The sequence below is a fragment of the Dunckerocampus dactyliophorus genome, chromosome 3 (genome assembly GCF_027744805.1).
Source record: "Dunckerocampus dactyliophorus isolate RoL2022-P2 chromosome 3, RoL_Ddac_1.1, whole genome shotgun sequence".
In the NCBI taxonomy this organism is placed as follows: domain Eukaryota; kingdom Metazoa; phylum Chordata; class Actinopteri; order Syngnathiformes; family Syngnathidae; genus Dunckerocampus; species Dunckerocampus dactyliophorus.
Window position 1 is genome coordinate 37,151,760 of NC_072821.1, and position 19,788 is coordinate 37,171,547.

Sequence of the window (19,788 nt, forward strand, 5' to 3'; positions counted from 1 at the left end):
TTTGATGATTATTTTTTAGTCGATTAACTCATTCAATACCAAAGATGTATTTATACGTTTTTATAAATTCGAACGCCCGATCCCAACGACGTATTTATACATCTTTTACATTTTAGAGGTGAGAGGCACAAAGAGGTGATGACACAACTGCACACTAAAAGATGTCACGTTTACAGCAGTTTTAAGCCATAAAAACGACCACAAGGTGGCAGAAGTGCATTTGATAAGAGCTCGGCTTGGGTCTTTCGCATGTAAAAACACATTTCACAGCAAGGAGGAAGTGGAAAAGCATGGAGGAGTGTAGCATGCAGAAGGTGACGCATTGTAGGGAAACTTTAATGCATGCACATGCACATGAACGTGCACACATGTGCACACACAGTGTCGTTTACGTTTAATTACAATTATAATTATATAACACAAGGGGGCGGGCACTAGAGCGCCTATAGTCTGTGTGCGTATGTGTGTGTGTGTGTGTGTGCATGTGTGTGTTTGTGTGTGTTTGGGGGTGGGGGGGGCGAGGGGGGTAATCAGTGCAGTGTTATTGATGATATCATTTACACGTGCACAAACATCTGTTATATACAGAAAATGACGACTCAAAAAAATGTTCCTCCCATCGCTTTGCTGCCCCCTCTAGCGTGGCGCCCCTCACTTTTTGTGCCACTGCCTGAGTTGATTAACAAATGTATTTGTTGAATTGGGCCTTGAAGGACTGCAGCTCCAATGTGATTCATCCACTCTGCTACCACCAAGAGTGTCGTGTGAACAAGTCATGCTATTTGTGGACTCCCTTGATGTAGAAAGCGTGTCTTCCCTGACAATTAAAGGACTCTTCTTGGTCTTCTTGCAGATCCTCCTGCAGGGCAGAAACCCCGGCGTGGTTTGGGAGTACACGCTGCCTCGCACCGAGAGGAAGCCGGACTACAGCTGGGGCGTGGTGCGCTCCGACTGTTCCGCTCCCTGCGCTGGAGGTGAGCTGGTGTTTGGATGTGGGCTTTCTACGTTTGTCTTTGAGGGCTGCCGTCATGCGCACGCATGCGGTGATCGGGATGGATGATTTTTATGGCAGGAGCGTTCCACCAAGCTTTTTCTGGTGTGTCACAGCGGTGGATGGGAACCTTGGGTGTGGACCAACTAGTCCATACATCAAACCTGCTTCCTGTTTACATTCATGTCACCAAAACGAGATGATTGTTGTGGCACCGTTTGGTTTGCCCTCAGGGGAAAACAGACCAGCTTTTAACATTATTACAGCCCTGTACACATGAAATAACACCCCTATTATTCTACGGGCTACGGTACCACTGCAGGGACATAACAGCCTAGCATAGCAAACTAGCGAACTAACTAGTTAGCCTCTCCAATTTACTTGTTACTACACGTGTTTTGAGAAGTCAAACTCTTTACTTAAATGACCCATCAACTAAGCGGAACTAGGTTCCTCGTCACGGAAATCCGAACAGAACTGGACTGGCGGGACCTAGTGAGGGGGGTAAGTGACTGTTGTCACTTACTTCACTTACTGATGTCACTTACTGATGTCACACAACTTCATGTCAAAAAATCCCAACTATCCCCTGAAGAAAGTGTTTCAAACAGAGTGGGGAAGAAGGACAAAGAAGCCAAAAACTTACCACTTCCACACAGAATGAGAGGAGAACCTTTTTTTATTCAATCTCGGCTCTGCAGTGTGAAAGGTAATGTCTCATAACATTATTGATGCCTAGTGATCATAATACAACATATAACTTGTCTTTCGATATTTTTTTGACTAATAATAGGCCATAGTCAACCACGAAACAGCCATTATTTTTTTTAAAAGAACACGATATAGTTAGGGAGCGATATTTGAACTGCAATGTAGAGAGGGACGACTGTAAATCCGATTAATCTGTTCCAGATGTCCAAAAACATCAACAGAAAATGCATTTTATAGAGTTGATCTATGTTTTTGCATGCAAAAGAATTCCAAATGATGAATGGAACTTACTGTTGACGTAGACTTCCCGTACATCCTGACAAGATGGAATTCGGTTGTGTTTCTCACCTTCTTTATGAAATTGCTGGCACTCGCAACTTTCCTTGGGCCCCATGGGGGGTTATTTAGCAGTCACACGCAATAGAAAATGCACGGACGGTGAGTCAGCAGCACGTAGGGTGCTTTGATTGGGCACTCGATTTTGCGGAATGACACAGTACTTGTTACGCGCAAATTTCTAGACAATAACCAAGTTATACAAAAACTGGGGCGTATGAAAACCGAGGTTTGATTGTGCAGTCATCCCTCGCTATATCGTGTTTTTTTCAGAAATGAATGAATTAATAAAGGATGTGCTGTTTGGTGGTAGACTGCGGTCTATTATTACTCGAAACATATCGAAATACATATCGAAATGTGATTTGTAGTATTCTGATCACTAGGCGGCAGTAATGACACTAAACATTGATGAGGCATTAGCTTACGTTACATTACCTTAACACTGCATGAAGTCATGAAGTCAGCCATGGCATGTCCCTCATGACAGAGTGAAAAAAATATAAGTTCTCCTCCCGTCCGTGTGAGTCGTGTATGTTTACGTGTGGACAGAGTCTATGCTAGTTAGCTTCCATTGGTCAGTGTTTAAGACCCGGTGTTCAATCTGTTGTAATCAAATGTGACAGTTAGAATAACAAACAAAAAGTGCACTCACAGACCAGATGTCCATTAAGCGTCCCCCCGCTGGAAGACAGCACAAACGATGGGAAATACTTCAAATAATACACAGTACACAAAAAGACAACAATGCTTTGACTGACACGGTCATTAGTATTACCCACATGTAAGTACTATGTTTAGTAGTAGTTATCCGTGGTGTTTCTACATTATACCATCATTTCTTCCCTGTAGGTCGCATCGCCACCAAAGCTATTTGTCTGCAGGACCAGAAAGTCCACGTCAACTCCACCATGTGCAACCCGCTCACCAGACCTACACTGGGATCTCACCTCTGCAACACACAGCCCTGCCCTGCATAGTAAGTGTGTGTGTGTGTGTGTGGCTGCGGGACATGCGGCATGTGTGCGTCCACGTTGCCAAGTGCTTTTATTACAAGCATGCATGCACACCCTCACACGGTGCGGTTTGAGGAGTCTGCAGTTTGCCTTCTTCCTCCCTGACCCGCTGTCTCATCTTTCCTCTCGTCCTTTTTTAAGCGACGCTCCAAGTGGGCTCGGCGCTCGGGTTTCTCGTTGCTTGTGTGATCATCACCATCATCATCATCATCATGTAGCGACACAACACTGTGGTCTTCTTCTTCTAGCGCAAAACTGTTGGGGATTGAAAGTGCACGTTTTTGAAAATAACACAATGTCCTGTCAGTGTTCACGCTAAAAATGGTTTTCTATGAAAACGAAAGGACATTTGCATGAAGGAGGACCACAGCGCCGTGGCAGTGTTTGCGATTATCACGCTAGTCCTGCTGACATTTGCTACACCGCCACTGTGTTTGTGTTTGCACCCTTCCTGATATTTTTTTCTTTTTTCTTTGTTTGTCACACTTAAATGTTTCAGAACATCAAACAAATGAAATATTAGTCAGGGACAACACAACTCAACACAAAATGAAACTTTTTATTCTTAAGGGAGAAAAAAATCCAAACCTACATGGCCCTGTGTGAAAAAGTGATTGCCCCCCCTCCCTGTTAAAACCTGAGTTCAATTTCTCTAGCCACACCCAAGCCTGATGACTGTCACACCTGTTCTCAATCAAGAAATCACTTACATAGGACCTGCCTCACAAACATGAAACAGTGGTGAACCTTCCCAGGAGTGGCCGGCCAACCAAAATGACCCCAAGAGCGCAGCGAGGACTCATCCAGGAGGTCACAAAGGCCCCACAACGACATCCAAAGTACTGCAGGCCTCACTTGCCTCAGTTAAGGTCAGTGTTCATGACTCCACCGTAAGAAAGACGCTGGGCAAAAACGGCCTGCATGGCAGAGTTCCAAGACCAAAACCACTGCTGAACAAAAACAACATTAAGGATCGTCTCAGTTTTGCCAGAAAACATCTTGATGATCCCCAAGACTTTTGGGAAAATACTCTGTGGTCTGACGTAAAAGTAACACCGCATTTCAGGAAAAGAACATCATAGCAACAGTAAAATATGGTGGTGGTAGTGTGATGGTCTGGGGCTGTTTTGCTGCTTCAGGACCTGGAAGACTTGCTGTGATAAATGGAAGCATGAATTCTGCTGAAGGAGAATGTCCGGCCATCTGTTGGTGACCTTAAACTGAAAGCAACTTGGGTTCTGCAGCAGGACAATGATCCAAAACACACCAGCAAGTCCACCTCTGAATGGCTGAAGACTTTGGAGTGGCCTAGTCCAAGTCCTGACCTGAATCCTATTGAGATGCTGTGGCATGACCTTAAAAAAGCGCTTCATGCTGGAAAAGCCTCCAATGTGGCTGAATGACAACAATTCTGCAAAGATGAGTGGGCCAAAATTCCTCCCCAGCGCTGGAAGAGACTCATTGCAAGTTATCACAAATGCAGTTATTGCTGCTAAGGGGGGCCAACCACTTATCAGGTTTAGGGGGCAATCACTTTTTCACACAGGACCATGTAGCTTTGGAATTTTTCTCCCTTAATAATAAATGTTTCATTTAAAAACTGCATTTTGTGTTCAGTTGTGTTATATTTAAATTTGTTTGATGATCTGAAACATTTAAGTGTGACAAACATGCAAAAAAAAACAAGTCAGGAAGGGGGCGAACACGTTTTCACTGGATGTAATATACAGCAGCTCTAATAGAATACTCTACGGTTTGTAGCAATGTGGTGGCTTCCTTTGCTTCCAAGGTAGCGTTGTTAGCCACATTACCCACCACTAATCCTACTGTCTCACAATGTGGAAGTCACAGACTGTACTGTTTTCTGGCATGGAAAGGAATCCTTTCAGGTATGATGCAGTATTTTGCCAGAGGCATCTTATTTCAGTCTAGCCTTCAGGATATAAACCTTAACTTGAGATTAAAGTGGTCTTTTGACCTGAACAAAACCCCCCATAGATCCAGAGCCCACCCATGCATCTCTGTTGTCTACACCCGGCGTCTAATGGCGCTCACTTTCAAAGCAGGGCGTGCATGCAGGCTTTAGTGCGGTGGCGTACAAGTTGAAACAGCACCCAATGAAAGGCCTTTGGCTGAGGCCAGTGATTTACATCTCCGCTTCACAGCGGAGGCAGGGCACCACGTTTTTGGGGTCAGGGAGGAGAGCACCGGCACTTCAACTAATGCTCAAATTATGCCCTGCGCGTCCAAACCGCCGGGCCGAAATAGAAACACAAAACGCATGCGTCGGATGTTTAGGATGTTGTCACTTCGCCCGCCGCGGACCGAGGAAGGCGGGTGCAAACAAGTCCGGGCGGAGTGGAGCAAGCCAGAGAAATATCACTTACGCTTCCAACACTCGGCCTCTGTTTCTCAACGACGTTCCCACCACCCGAGACGCCATTTCCTGTCTCTAATCTGTCTCAAGCATTTCTCTTATCTTGGCCAAAGGTATTAAACAGTCCACTTGCACGTCCGGACCCGCCCCCTACAGTCCACATAGGGTGCCCTGCTCACACCCCCATAGAAAGAAAACTTTACGCTTTCTCTGAGACGCAGAAAGCACCAAAAGCCGCTCTGTTCTTTATATGGTTGCAGCTTTAACTTGAAAAGCCAGAAATGAAGCTCTGATTTTATGTCACTGCAAAATATGATGCCAGCATTCAGTGGATCAGGGTGTCCAAACCTTTTCCAGCGAGGGCCACAAGGTGAAAAATGAAAGGATGCAACTTTGCCGCCTCGATATTTTGTAGGCAGATATGCTAAGAAGTTGTATATATTAAATATTTTTAAAAAACCTGCAGCTTTGACATGTCGGTGAAAAAGCCTATTATTAGTATCAACTTGGATCTTTGCTCTTTTTTCCCCCATTTTTGCTGTTTTTTTATTTTCCAAAAATGTGTTCTTTCTTCTTAACTCACAACAGCATAACATTTACATCAAAATAACAATTTACTTACAAATACAACACCATGAACTTTTTACAATTTTCACATTTGGAACTGAACTATCTGTGTGCATGTGTGTGCACGCGTGTGCATGCGTTAAAATTTCCTTACATTGCGTAACCTTCTCCACACTACACTCCTCCACGCTCTCTCGCTTCCTCCTTCCGGTCATGTGTGAGTTTCCGTTCACATGATCTCTGCCGAGCTCTTATCAAATGCACTCCTGCCACCTTGTGGACGTTTGTATGGCTTAAAACTGCTCTGAAGTGCGTCATCACCTCTTTTTGCCTCTTGCGCAAAAAAATGTCAAAGTATATTATTTATAATTATAAAAATGTACAAATACATCTTTGGTATTGAATGAATTCAATAATCTTCATAAATGTTCTTTAATACTATTAGGACTTTATTCCCATAATATTATAGCTTTTCCCCTGACATAATTTCCCCAAAATTGCAACATTTTTTTTGTTTTGTTAGTTTCTCATAATATTTTTACTTTTTAAAAAAATAACTTAATAGTTATTCTCGTAAAATTGCAACTTTCCTTGTTAAATGAGACTTTTTTCTCTGAATATTTTGACTTTATTCTTGTAAAGTGACTATTTCTGCTGTTGTTATTTTTTTTAATTTTCCAACTATTTCGACTTTCTTCTTGTAAATATTCTTCTCATAATATTAAGACTTTATTTCCACGTATTGACTTTATTGCCATAATATTAGAATAATAAATAAAGTTTCCATAAATGACAACTTTATTTTGTTTTTATTTGTTTCTGATATTATTCTGTTTTTATAAATCTTTTTTTTAATATTATAATTTTAATGCTGCTAAAATGACGTTATTCTTGTAAAATTAAGACTTTTTTCTGTTAATATTTGATTAAATATTAAATTAAGTATTTATTATTGTAAAATTACTGCTGATATTCCCATTTTTGCTGTTTTCTTGTTAAATTATATTTGAAGAATGCGCGGGCCACACTTTGGACAGCCATGCAGTAGCTCCACAGACTGTCCCCATATTTACACAAATTTGGGTTCCGGTGTTATCTTGTTTCTTCCCTGTGTTCATGAAGCCAGCAGCATGTCATGCACTGTCTTGACTGAATAAGAATATTCAAAGTGAGACTATCTGCATCTCGTCTTTACATAGCCCCATTTTTCGGATTTCTACGCATTTTAAACTTTCTACAGATTTTGAGACATTCTAGAACCGATCCATTGAGTGTCCAAGAATTTTCCTTTGCATTACGCCATTAGCGCCACCTACAGGACACAGGTGACACATGCCTTGGTGGAGGTATTTGCCTCATTCGAAGTGTAGCGTACTTTCCTGCCTATAAATCACACTTTTTTTCATGGTTTGCGACTTATGTATGTTTTTTTTCCCACACTGACGGCTGCGAGAGGGCGCTCTAGGCTTGTGTGCCCGTATCTGCTACTCCTATCACTCCTGTACCACAACATAAACATCAACTTATAAAGACAACTGAGAAAGACGAAACACAAAAACAAAATCATAATCTCCAGATGACAACTTGCAAGTAAACTAGTTATGTTATGTTGTTTAGGCTATAGTAATCTGAATAACTGTTAATATATTACGTTAACATACCACCTAGTTAGCCTGTTAACTTGCCTTTCAAGATGATCTTGGTCTCTGATTTTATCAAATAAAAAATGCAACTTATAGTCCAATGCGACTTATACGTGTTTTTTTCTTCTTCATTGTGCGTTTTTGACTGGTGTGACTTATAGTGCAGAAAATACGGTAATTATTTCAAATGAAAGCCCCTTTTAGGCACTCATTGAAGTGCTTGGATTTTTATGATTATTGAAATTTTTTCACTAATTTTTAAAATATTTTCAAAGATTTTGAAAATATAAAAAAATATATATTTACAATACTAACATTTTTGTCAAATATTTTGCTTAATTTTAACATAGCATTTTCTTTTTGCCATTTTTCCTGTTTCTCCATCCATGTGCAAAAGTTGGCTTAGGACTCTTCCATGCATTTTAGGCGCTGACATGTTTTATTGTGCAGAGATTCCCGGGAGACATGGCTAGTCTGGCCATGCTGAGCCAGTCCAACCCCCCCTTTCCACCAGACATACTTTTAGACCTGCTTTTTACACTTTGACCCCCCATGCTGCTGTTTGCCCCTCAGGGAATAAACAGTGCTTCTGCACACATTCCTTGATATTCTATGTGGAAATTGCATGGGGGGCTAGTGCCATTTTTATTGGCCATTATGTATTAAGAGGATTGTTATTTTAGTAAATGATCAGAAAGGGGAGTCGGCAGCAATCAGAATGAGCGTCTTTAGTGTCTTTAAATGCTGTGTGGCCTTTTTATTGCAGAAAGATACCCGCTGGCTTACAATGAAAGTCAATATTAGCTTAAGAATGGCACCTCTTCTACCTCAAAATGAGATAAAAAAGACAGTCCCCCCTCCCGGTGTTGTTATTTATAATCGTGGGCCAAACACAGTGTAAGAATGGAAAGAATCCCTTAAGCCAAATATCCAATCCTTCCTATTTTTCCAAAGTGCAGCCGCAGTTCGCCTCATCGGGCTGCGGGATTCTAAGGAGAAGGAAAAGCCCCGAGGCAGGTCTACGTCGGTCTTTTTGCGGTCTCGCGTCCTTTCAGAACCATCTGTCCAACTCTCCGTCTCCCGTCCCGCCTGAGCCTGAGCCGGCGGTGGTCAGACCACTCGTTTGCTGTAATGTCCCCCTTCGGCTGCAACTATTTTAGACGCAGAAAGCTTTAGTGCAGGTTTGATGCTACTGTCAGATTTCACAGAGTTCTTGCTGTGAGGTAAATAAATAGTCCCCGGTTGTGTGCGAAAGACCGCACGCCTAAATACTGTTATCTTGCTCAGCTGGTGGACGGGAGGCTGGGGGTCCTGCAGTCGATCGTGTGGAGGAGGCCAGCAGACCAGGACTCTGCGCTGCATGAGGAAGGTGACCTACCAGAGGGAGGAGGTGGCCGCTCACTCCCTCTGCCCCGTCATCTCTCCTGCTCAGGTGCAGCCCTGCAACACCCTGGCCTGCCCCCCAGACTGGAACACCGGATCCTGGTCTCAGGTACATTTCACCTCCACAGACCACGTGTGCATTATTATTCTGTGCTTGAACCAGTACGTCAAAATGTCAATATCCAACGGCGCAGAAAAATGTACTTCATTGGCTCCATCCAGCTCTTAAACGATCATATTTGCAGACAGAGCGATGGTTATGCTCAAGTCTCTGCTGCCCTCTGCTGGACCTATGCGAAACTGCCAGATGACGTCACTTAAAAAGTATTTGGAACCTATTAATTGCACATCTCCTTTTTAAGATATAATATATATATAATAGTCATTTTGAAAGAGTATTTATTTTTGACCTGTTTTACATCATTATATTTTTATATTAAATAGTTAAGATAATCAGTAAAATATAGTATGTATTTTTATAATAATAGTTATTATTCTGTTATGTTATTATATTGTATACTTTTGTATAATTGTCTGTTTTTTTACCATAGCAATAAAATAATAATAAATGTAGTGATAATAAGATTACTATAATCATTTACTTTTCAAAAATTATTTTTCAGACGGTCTGTGTATCTGTGCAGTATTTTTGTTATTATTTCTGTTAATTGTGTTTTTACAGTATTATTATATATAAAAAAAAATTACAAGTGACAAATTTCAAGTAAATACATTGAAAGTAATAATAAAATTAATAATTTTCCTTTGCACCAGTTCCTGTACAGTCAATCAAGTATGGAGGAGAGCCTTGAACCCACGACTGTGTCTGAGATGAGCACCTTTTCATGTGCGTCATACAGCAAATCAGACTTTTTGCAGGCGGCGTTAGCCAATAATTCTGTTAAAAAAGTGCCAGTCAGCTGTCACAGAGCCGTCATTCTTTGACTCTTTGAGTGAGTTCAGGTGGCGGTCAAAGCCAGTCTCCTTGAAAAGATCAATGGAAGCTTTCAGTGACAAAAAAAACACTGCTGGGATGAAGCAGCTTGTGTGTGTGTGTGTGTGTGTGTGTGTGTGTGTGTGTGTGTGTGTGTGTGTGTGTAATAAATGATAGCCATGCGTCACATAAAGCAATACACAGTCCCGAATGAGCAGCTGTGACTCTTTAGATGAGTTTACAGTTGGGTATGGCGATGTTGCTGATAATACTGATGGTTGGAGGTCACATTCATTTGGGAGGGATGGCTTTGCTGTATTTAACGTTCGGGCCGTAATGGACCCTCATCCCAGCGGCGACCTTCTGGTTTGATAGTCCAGCGTGTGGTGAATTTCAATACTAACACATAGTGGTGTGAAAAAGTGTTTGCCCCCTTCCTGATTTCTTCTTTTTTTGCATGTTTGTCACACTTAAATGTTTCAGATCATCAAACTAATTTCAATATTAGTCGATGACCACATAACTGAACGCAAAATGCAGTTTTTAAATAATTTTTTTATGATTAAGGGGGAAAACATTCCAAAGCTACATGGTCCTGTGTGAAAAAGTGATTGCCCCCTAAACCTGATAACTGGTGGGGCCCCCCTTAGCAGCAACAACTGCAATCAAGCGTTTGTGATAACTTGCAATGAGTCTCTTACAGCGCTGGGGAGGAATTTTGGCCCACTCATCTTTGCAGAATTGTTGTCATTCAGCCACATTGGAGGATTTCCAGCATGAAGCGCCTTTTTAAGGTCATGCCACAGCATCTCAATAGGATTCAGGTCAGGACTTGGACTAGGCCACTCCAAAGTCTTCAGCCATTCAGAGGTGGACTTGCTGGTGTGTTTTGGATCATTGTCCTGCTGCAGAACCCAAGTTGCTTTCAGCTTGAGGTCACCAACAGATGGCCGGACATTCTCCTTCAGCAGAATTCATGCTTCCATTTATCACAGCAAGTCTTCCAGGTCCTGAAGACCATCACACTACCACCACCACATTTTACTGTTGGTATGATGTTCTTTTTCTGAAATGCGGCGTTACTTTTACACCACATGTAATGGGACACACCTTCCAAACAGTTCAACTTTTGTCTCATCAGACTACAGAGTATTTTCCCAAAGGTCTTGGGGATCATCAAGGTGTTTTCTGAGACGAGCCTTAATGTTGTTTTTGTTCAGCAGTGGTTTTGGTCTTGGAACTCTGCCATGCAGGCCGTTTTTGCCCAGCGTCTTTCTTATGGTGGATTCATGAACACTGACCTTAACTGAGGCAAGTGAGGCCTGCAGTTCTTTGGATGTTGTTGTGGGGTCTTTTGTGACCTCTCAGATGAGTCGTTGCTGCGCTCTTGGGGTCATTTTGGTTGGTCGGCCACTCCTGGGAAGTTTCACCACTGTTCCATGTTTTCACTATTTGTGGATGATGGCTCTCACTGTGGTTTGCTGCAGTCCCAAAGCTTTAAATGGCTTTATAACCTTTTCCTGACTGATCTCCATTAATCTTAGTTAAATTATGTCAGTTGTGTTCTCATTGACTAATATTTCGATTTGTTTCATCTGAAACATTTAAGTGTGACAAACATGCAAAAAATAAGAAATCAGGATGGGGTCAAACACTTTTTCACACCACTGTATTTGTAAAGTCAGCTCATTCCTGATCAATTTCACATGTGGATAAGTCAGCTAGATAGTAGGAAGTCCTGTATCCTCTCAATGAACCAATGCTCCTACCCTCCAGCACTGGCAGCACTCGTGCAGCACCAGACCGTGACGCTACCACCACCATGCTGGATTATAGATACAATTATTTTTGCCAAAAGACCAGAAAAAGTGGATAGTTTTGTCATTATTGACAATCCTCAAGATCTATGAAAAAATTGTGTTGGATCTTTGGCTCCCAGTTCCGACAGCACTCATGCACATGAGAACCATGCCCTGAGAATGAGCTGAATGAACGAGAATATTCACAGACATTCTTCAACATCGCAGCCTAAGACCTGCAGTGTTAATTCAAAAGTCACAGTCCAACATTTCAAACTGAAAGAAGTGAAGGGCAAACACAGGTTCCGTGTCACGTACGCTCCGATAAACCCCCCCAGAGGGTGCCACCAACATCTCACTGCGTCCCCCTCACCCTGTCCTCCGCCCGCAGTGCTCCAAGACCTGCGGCCGCGGACTGAGGAAGCGTAGCGTGTTCTGCCAAAGCAGTGACCCCGGGGCCGAGACGGCGGTGGTGCCGGACAGCATGTGCCGACAGCACCAGCGACCCAAAGCCCAGGAGACTTGTGTCCTGCGGCGCTGCCCCAAGAACGATAGGCTCCAGTGGGCGCCCGCTTCCTGGGGAGAGGTAGGCTATGCTCTGTTGTGTTACGTTCTGACTGTATGTTGAAATATGGAGGACACCGTTTGACAGCGACCAGTCCTCTTTGGAATAACTTGATGTCAGATGACACCACACGGTATATATAATACAATAAATGAAAGATTATTCAAGCTTGTCAGCAGCCTTTTTTAGCAAATTAACGTATCACTGATGCAAAACAACAAGCTTGCTGAGGTAGATTTCTGTGATCTTTCCTACTTTCTAGGTCAGAAGACCCTCACCAATGTTATATTTCAAGTAAAAGATATACAGTCGGCCCTCGCAATATTTAGGGTCGATTATCACTCCCTCGCTATATCGCGTATTTTCAGAAATTATGTTTTGTGATAGGCTATGGTCTTAGTCGAAACATATTGAAAGACAAGTGATATGTGGTATTCTGGTCACCACCTACCACCAAACAGCCATTATTTATTAATTTATTTCTGAAAAAACGCAATATAGCGAGGGAGCGATAATCGAACTGCAATATTGCAAAGGGCGATTGTAGTTCAGTGCTATGAAACTTGTATATCGTTATACCAGAGTACTGGGTTCTGCTTTTGTATCCTTCACCACCACGCGGGAGCATACCTTTTATTCCTGGAAACGCTCCAAACAGTTACCTTTTCCGTGTCTCAGTGTTCCAGGTCCTGCGGTCCGGGCACCCAGAAGCGAGAGCTCCGTTGTGGGGAGAAAGACTTCCAGGGAGGGTAAGAACAGCTCACAAAAACATCATTTCATTCTGCAAAAAGACTTAATTCAGTTCAGTCGACCACCTTCTTCCCCATGCAGGTTTGTGGAATTCCCCGTGAGGAGGTGCAGGAATCTAGCCAAACCCTCGGTGGAACTCCAGCAGGTCTGCAACCGAGGTCCGTGCCCTGAGGTGCCTCGGGTCCTGGCGGGGAGCAGGACTGCCTCCGGTGCTGTGGTGTTGGGCTGGTACTCTTCTCCATGGCAACAGGTACAGATGAACCAAGTGTGACAGACGATGCTAACGCTAACACAACATGGTATGGTACTCTGGCCTGTCCACTTTTTTAGTGGACGTAGGGTTTTTTTGGGTGGTGCTGCATGTTTCCACCAGAGAAGATGCATGTGGACAGACTTTCTTCTTGCTTTGTGTGTCTCCATCCTTGTGCTGCCTCCATGTTCTTCACCATCTCGTCTCCTCCTTTCCCTCAGTGCTCGGTGTCCTGCGGCGGTGGCGTCCAGACGCGTACCGTCCAGTGTCTCCGCCAGGGTCGTCCCGCGGCCGGCTGCCTCCCCCAACAGCGGCCCCTCACCTCCAGGGCGTGCAACACTCACTTCTGCCCGGCCGCCCCGCCTGCACCACCGCAGCAGCAACACCACCAGAACCGGGTCACAGCTGCTGGGTTGACTCCAAGAGGTAAACTCCTTTAAAGCTTTAAAACTTGTCTTTAAAAAAACAGCCGTTGTTGTCTGCCTGTATTCAATATTAAGCCCAGCTTGAATCTAATAGACTTAAATCTAGCTAGACTGAAAGCTTGATGCAGTAACAGCATGATGCTTTTATGTTTAAATCATTTTCTCTATTGGTAGTAAATCTCAGCAGTTGCAGCGCATGCTATTCCCCTCCAGTCCTGCAGGTGGCTGCAGTGAACATTAGAAACTAACACATCAAGGAAGACACGTCTTCACATGGCAGAAGTAACAAGTGTGGTGTTGTCACTCTACAGTTGACCCCCCCTGCTCAGACCACTTCAGCTGGTGCCACCTGGTCCCTCAGCATGGCGTGTGCGGACACAAGTTCTACGGGGAGCAGTGCTGCAGGTCCTGCACCGGCAGGAGATCCTAGAGGGGACACCCCACCCCCACATCCCGAGGCAGCAGGGAACTCTCAGAACACACAGAACTGTGTCCAGCAGAATGTGTTCTTCCTTCCTGGAGTACTTGACTAAAAAACTGAGTGAAGGCATAGAGGAGAGTCTTGTTTTGGAAGATGGCTGCCGCTCATCGACGAACTGGAAAAGACACGCCTGGAGGAGTGTGGCGTTTACTGTCTGTCGGACATTTGAGTGCGTTTCCGTTGAAGCCGCAAGCCATCACTCTCATCAGTCGTTAGCCTGCCTGTTTGCTGCCCCAATGCCTTTATTTAACTTATTGCTCATATAACATCAATCCCACTGTGGACTTTCTCCTACATGCTCTGTGGTTACTCTTTGGTGGACTTGTCCTCTGCGTCCTCCTTCTCTCTCTTGCTTGTGTTTCTTCCTGCTGCTGCTGGCAGACACCGGAACATTCCATGGGAAAGTCATTACGTTGTAATCTCTCCTCTATGGCTATGATAATACAGCTTGATCAAGAGCAAGACCTCCATTGATTTTTCATTGATGCGTGACCATAGGGTGCTTCGCAGTGGCAAAGATTCTATGTTCTCTGTCGATTTTCAATCATACCCAATCACAAGGTGCTGAGGGTAGCTGAGGGCAATCTCTTCATATGTCACTTTTTCGTATTGACGTGTTGAGGGATACTTGGTCTATGTAATACAGAAAGACCTCATTTGAGTTTGAATCAGGCCCGATCTGAGGTTCTTGGGGTTAGAAGAGGTCCAAAGTTTCTTGTCACCTCGATGGGCCACAGCTGTTTCTTCCTACCTGCAGGGAAGATTTTGCTTCGGTAGCCCTTTAAAGCGAGGAAACACATGCACGTTTTCCAAGGCTCTCATTTTTTGGTCCAAAATGAGGAGCTTCAACCCAACTACGGTGAGGTTTGGGAAAGGGTCATATGTTCCTAAAAAGCGCTGAATGGTTGGATGGATCTTTATGGATGAAGGACCCTGTCTTGTATGCAGAGGCATCCATCTAGCCATCAATTTTTTTTACGCTTATCTGAGGTCAGATAGCGGAGGCAGCAGCCTGAGCAGGGAAGTCTGGACTTCTCTCTCCCCGGGCATTTCGTCCAGCTCCTCCCGGCGGATCCCGAGGCCTTTGCAGGCCAGTTGAGAGACATAGTCTCTCCAACGTATTCTGGGTCTTCCCAAAGGAGAGATGGAGGATTAGGATTAGGATGGAGGCATCCTAACCAGATGCCCGAGCCACCTCATCTGGCTCCTTTCAATGCGGAGGAGCAGCAGTTTTACTCTGAGTTTCTCCCAGATGACAGTGCTTGTCACCTTATCTCTAAGGGGGAGCCCAGCCACGCTACGGAGAAAACAAATTTCAGCCGCTTACACCCGCGATCTTGTCCTTTCGGTCACTACTCAAAGCTCATGACCATAGGTGAGGGTAGGAACACAGATCGACAAAGGCAATCCTCAACAATCGTCTCCTGTCCACAGTGTCCTCAGACACACATGACCTCGAACCACTGACAACCAACCACATCTTCCTGCTCATATCCGTGCCGAGAACCTTTCCCAAGTCAGACATCACATCAGATGTCGCTAGAAACAGGTCCACTACATTGGCTACCTTTTTCTGCAGTCTGTGGACCTACTCTTACTGCAAGAAAAGGCAATTAGGAGGCCATTAACCCTTACCCTTACCCGTACCTTAACCTGAACCACTAAACCCCCAAACCCTACCTCCTGTCCTAAATACTACACCCTAACCTTAACCCCAACCACTGAACCCTTACCATAAGCACTTACCTAAACCTTTACCCTAACCTTAGCCCCAAACCACTAAACCACCAAATCCCAACTCTAACTCTAACCCTAACTTCTAAACCTAACTTTACCCCCAACCACCAAACCAGAGCCCTAGTCCTAACCCAAAACACTAACACTAAATCCCAAATGCCAGCCCTAATCTTAACCCGAGTAGGATACTTTCTTTTAACATGACATCAAACAGTAGTCCCTGTTTGACGGGTTACGTTCTGGCAGAAACCTCATTACACACTAAGACATAAGGAAGAGTGCTGGAGACGAAAGCTGATGAAAAGGGTTTAGTCCGGCTTGTGAAGCTACAGACAATGGCTTCAGTCCTTTTCTTGACAGACCCGTGACCAAGCTGTGCCGAATCCTTGAGGCTGAGAAGTGACCAGTGGGATAATGTATATTTACTGTATTTCCTCATCATACCTTTCATGCGTTTTACTCATAGCATTAAGTGCTCATTGATTTGAATTCAATAATCCTAATTAATTTGAATTCTGTGGCTCCCTTTGTAAATATACTGTATAGTATTGTAATTGATTCTCGAAGAATTTATCTTTCACTCGTACTTGCAGGTGGTGCCACCCCTTAAACTGGTGACGGTAGCACATGACAGGGGCAAGGCTTATTTAAAATAAAGTACCGTCTACGGTCAAACTCCACAAACTGCAAGCCTGACATGGCGTTCATCTGCTTTCTCCTCGTGGTACAAACAGTTGGAACTATGGGGGTTGAAGGACAAACCCAAACCGACTGGCATTACGCTGCATTGTGTCTCTGTGAATGTGAGTCTATTTGAGAAGCAGAGGACAATGTCTCATTCAGGTTGTCTCCCGCTGGAGCGTAAAGGTGAACAGCTGCATCCCTGAGCGTCCATTGTGCAGCGTCTACTTAGCTGCTGGAAGCTATGAATATTATTGATCTGCTGTGTGATGCGAGTCTCTCTCATCCGTCATCGTTCTGTCCTGAAATGTGAGCATTGATTGGACTCTTCTGGGCCCGGCAGACACCAGCCGCTGAAGATATGTCCCCCACACCTTCAGGGAACTGCAGCCAAAAAGAGGGAACCCTCTCACACCCTCATCAGGGGTCCCGGCGGTACTCAAAAATTGACACAATGTCTGAAAATCACCTTTGCCAGAATTGTTTTTTTAGGAGTTTCGACAGGGACCAAAATGGCAAGGAATTTCACTTTTCCATTTTTTCAGGTCGCTTCAACTATACTTTTCTGGTCCTGGTAGGACCTTTCCTGAAATCTTTTTTTTTCAGGTCACTTCTGCAGCACCTCTGAAGTGTAGAAAACCTCCTTCACCCTCTGCTCGCCCTTGCTGTGCCTGTTTGGTGAATGAATCCGTGTGTTCTGTCCCCCCTTCTCCTCCTCCTCCTGGGAGACACTCTGCATGGCATGAGTGTATTCATGTTGGGACACACACACACACAAACACGCACGTGTATGTGTGTGTGTTTCAAATGACATGATGCTTTAAAATGCAACAAAGACAGCCAGGATGCTCTTTTGGTGGTTAGGAGTTCATTACGTGGCCACCAGAGGGCACTGCTCACCCACTGATCGCAAAGAGATCCTTTTGGGCTTTTTCTAGGTTTTCAAAGCAAATGACAGCACAAAGCACAATAATTCATGTATCACACCCTAACAACAAAGACAGTAGCTGTATTAAAAAAAACAACAAAACAAACCTTAATCCCAGACCACAACTCCAACACTAACCTTAAACCCAACCACTAAACCCCCAAACCCTAGCTCCAGTCCTAAACACTAAACGCTAACCTTAATCCCAACCACAGAACCTTAACCTTAACCACCACCACAAAACCTGAAACTCTCGCTCCAGTCTTAAACACTAAATGCTAACCTTAATCCCAACCACAGAACCCTAACCCTAACCTTAACCACCACCACAAAACCCGAAACCCTAGCTCCTGTCCTAAACACTAAACCCTAACCTTAATTGCAACCACTGAACCCTTGCCCTAACCTTAACCCCAACCTCAAAACCCCCAATCCCTAGCTTCAATGCTAACCACTAAACCCTAACACTGTTGCCAACCACTGAGCTCAAACCCTAGCCCTAACCCCAAACCCGCCTAACCCTTTCCGTAGCCTAAAATCTAGCCCCAACCATGAAACCATAACCACAGTGCTAAGCCAAAACCCAAACCCCAACACTAAATCCCAAGTTTCAGACAGAAACTTAACCCTGAAAAGGATTTTTTCCTTTAAAATGAAACAGTAGTGCCTGTTTGAAGGGTTACGTTGTGACAGAAGCCTCAACAGACGTGATGGATTTACTTCACAATCGATGTTGATGTAGTCAAGAATGTGTCAGCTTGGAGTACAAAGAAGTCCTTCTAGTAAAAAGCAAAAACAAAAACAAGACCAACAAGAATGAAGAAAAACCTATTTTAACAAACGGCTGTCCTGGTAAGACTTCGGCATGGGTAGCAGCCGGAATATTCTAGATATCCTCGCCCTTTGTGTTTTATTCTCTCAGCGGTCGTGTGAACTGATCACAGGCCAGATATGAATTAGTCTGAAGCAAATCAATTTCCTTTCCTGCTCTCCTCCTGCTCCCGCCTCCTGCCGGCAGCTGCCATTACGGAGGAGCTAAAACGGGAAAGTTGGGTGGCGATTTCTCCATGGAGAGCTGTGGGATGCGGAAGACTCAGGTGCGTCTGGCGAGGATCAGTTTTCTGGTTACTTTAACTACAGCTCGGCTAATCACCAGGCTCAGCGGTCGGTCCGCCGGCAGGATTCCAGACCCCTCCCACCGCCATCTCAGTCTTAGCCTCAATTAGTCAGGAATTAAAGTCCTGCTTCACGGATGGGATGCATGTGGGCCGCTGCTCCTTATCCTTAATTGCAGCACAGTGTTGATTGCGTGGGGAGGGTGATGCGCAATTCTGGTGGAAATTCTTGTGGGACATCTGAATTTCAGGAAAACTCCCTTATTTTATGACGCAAATGCTGACAGGTGTGCTCTGCGGTTAATTGAATAGAGCCAAAGTTAGCGGCCTTGCGTTCGTCGCCATACGCAGCCTCTTCCTCACGTATGAAAATGTAATCTAACATCACCGAGTGCCCTGAGATAACTCCTGTCATGCTTGTAGCTCATTGAACTCTCCACGTCTAATGAGATGGTTTGCGCTGAGCGTCACGCTGCAGCCTCAAGCGACGCACAGCTCATCTCCTCCGTCCCATCTGGCCCCCGAACTTTAATCTGATTTAGTGCAAACGAGACGCTGCGTCGGCACTGTCAGCCCCCGCTAAGATAACTTTATATGTCACCTTTGAGCAGATGTCTTACTTTTTAAAGCAGATGCCTCGTTGCGATATCAGCCGTACCGTCAGAAACAGGCAGAGTCCATTTGGATCCCTCAGCACACCGGCGACACCGATACACCCGGCAGGGACCACAAAGCCAAACAGAAGTACATTTCTTTTGTTGGTGTTGTTTTGTTTTGTTTATTTCCAACTGTTCCAAACTCGTAAATGTTCCTCTCGTAAGATTATGACTTCATTCCCGTAATATTTTTACTTTATTCCCGTATTATAACTCCCCCCCCCAAATTAAATTTGCAAAAATTACAACTTTATTTTGTTTTGTTTCCCATCATAGTACAACTTTAAACAAAAAAAAAAATGTATATCTCAACTCTGGTAAAATGACATTATTTTTCCTCATAATATTACAAGTTAATTTTTGTAAAATTGCGACTTTTTTGTCATTAGAATGTGACTTTTTTCTCTTAATATTTTGACTTTATTCTCGGAAAATTACAGCTG

The 19,788-nt window shown here is 44.1% G+C and overlaps 1 protein-coding gene across 2 annotated transcripts in view; it reads left to right on the forward strand.

The window, feature by feature from the left end:
- The window catches only part of adamts18 (ADAM metallopeptidase with thrombospondin type 1 motif, 18), a 65,421-nt gene extending 45,665 nt beyond the window's left edge, over window positions 1-19,756 (forward strand). For both annotated transcript variants that reach the window (XM_054771434.1, XM_054771435.1), the window contains 8 exons: window positions 854-974; window positions 2,891-3,017; window positions 8,929-9,133; window positions 12,149-12,343; window positions 13,001-13,071; window positions 13,154-13,322; window positions 13,544-13,748; window positions 14,059-19,756. In XM_054771434.1, the coding sequence (XP_054627409.1) occupies window positions 854-974; window positions 2,891-3,017; window positions 8,929-9,133; window positions 12,149-12,343; window positions 13,001-13,071; window positions 13,154-13,322; window positions 13,544-13,748; window positions 14,059-14,177 (1,212 nt within the window). In that variant the 3' untranslated portion in view covers window positions 14,178-19,756. The remainder of the gene's footprint in view (window positions 1-853; window positions 975-2,890; window positions 3,018-8,928; window positions 9,134-12,148; window positions 12,344-13,000; window positions 13,072-13,153; window positions 13,323-13,543; window positions 13,749-14,058) is intronic.
- Window positions 19,757-19,788: the final 32 nt, after the last annotated feature.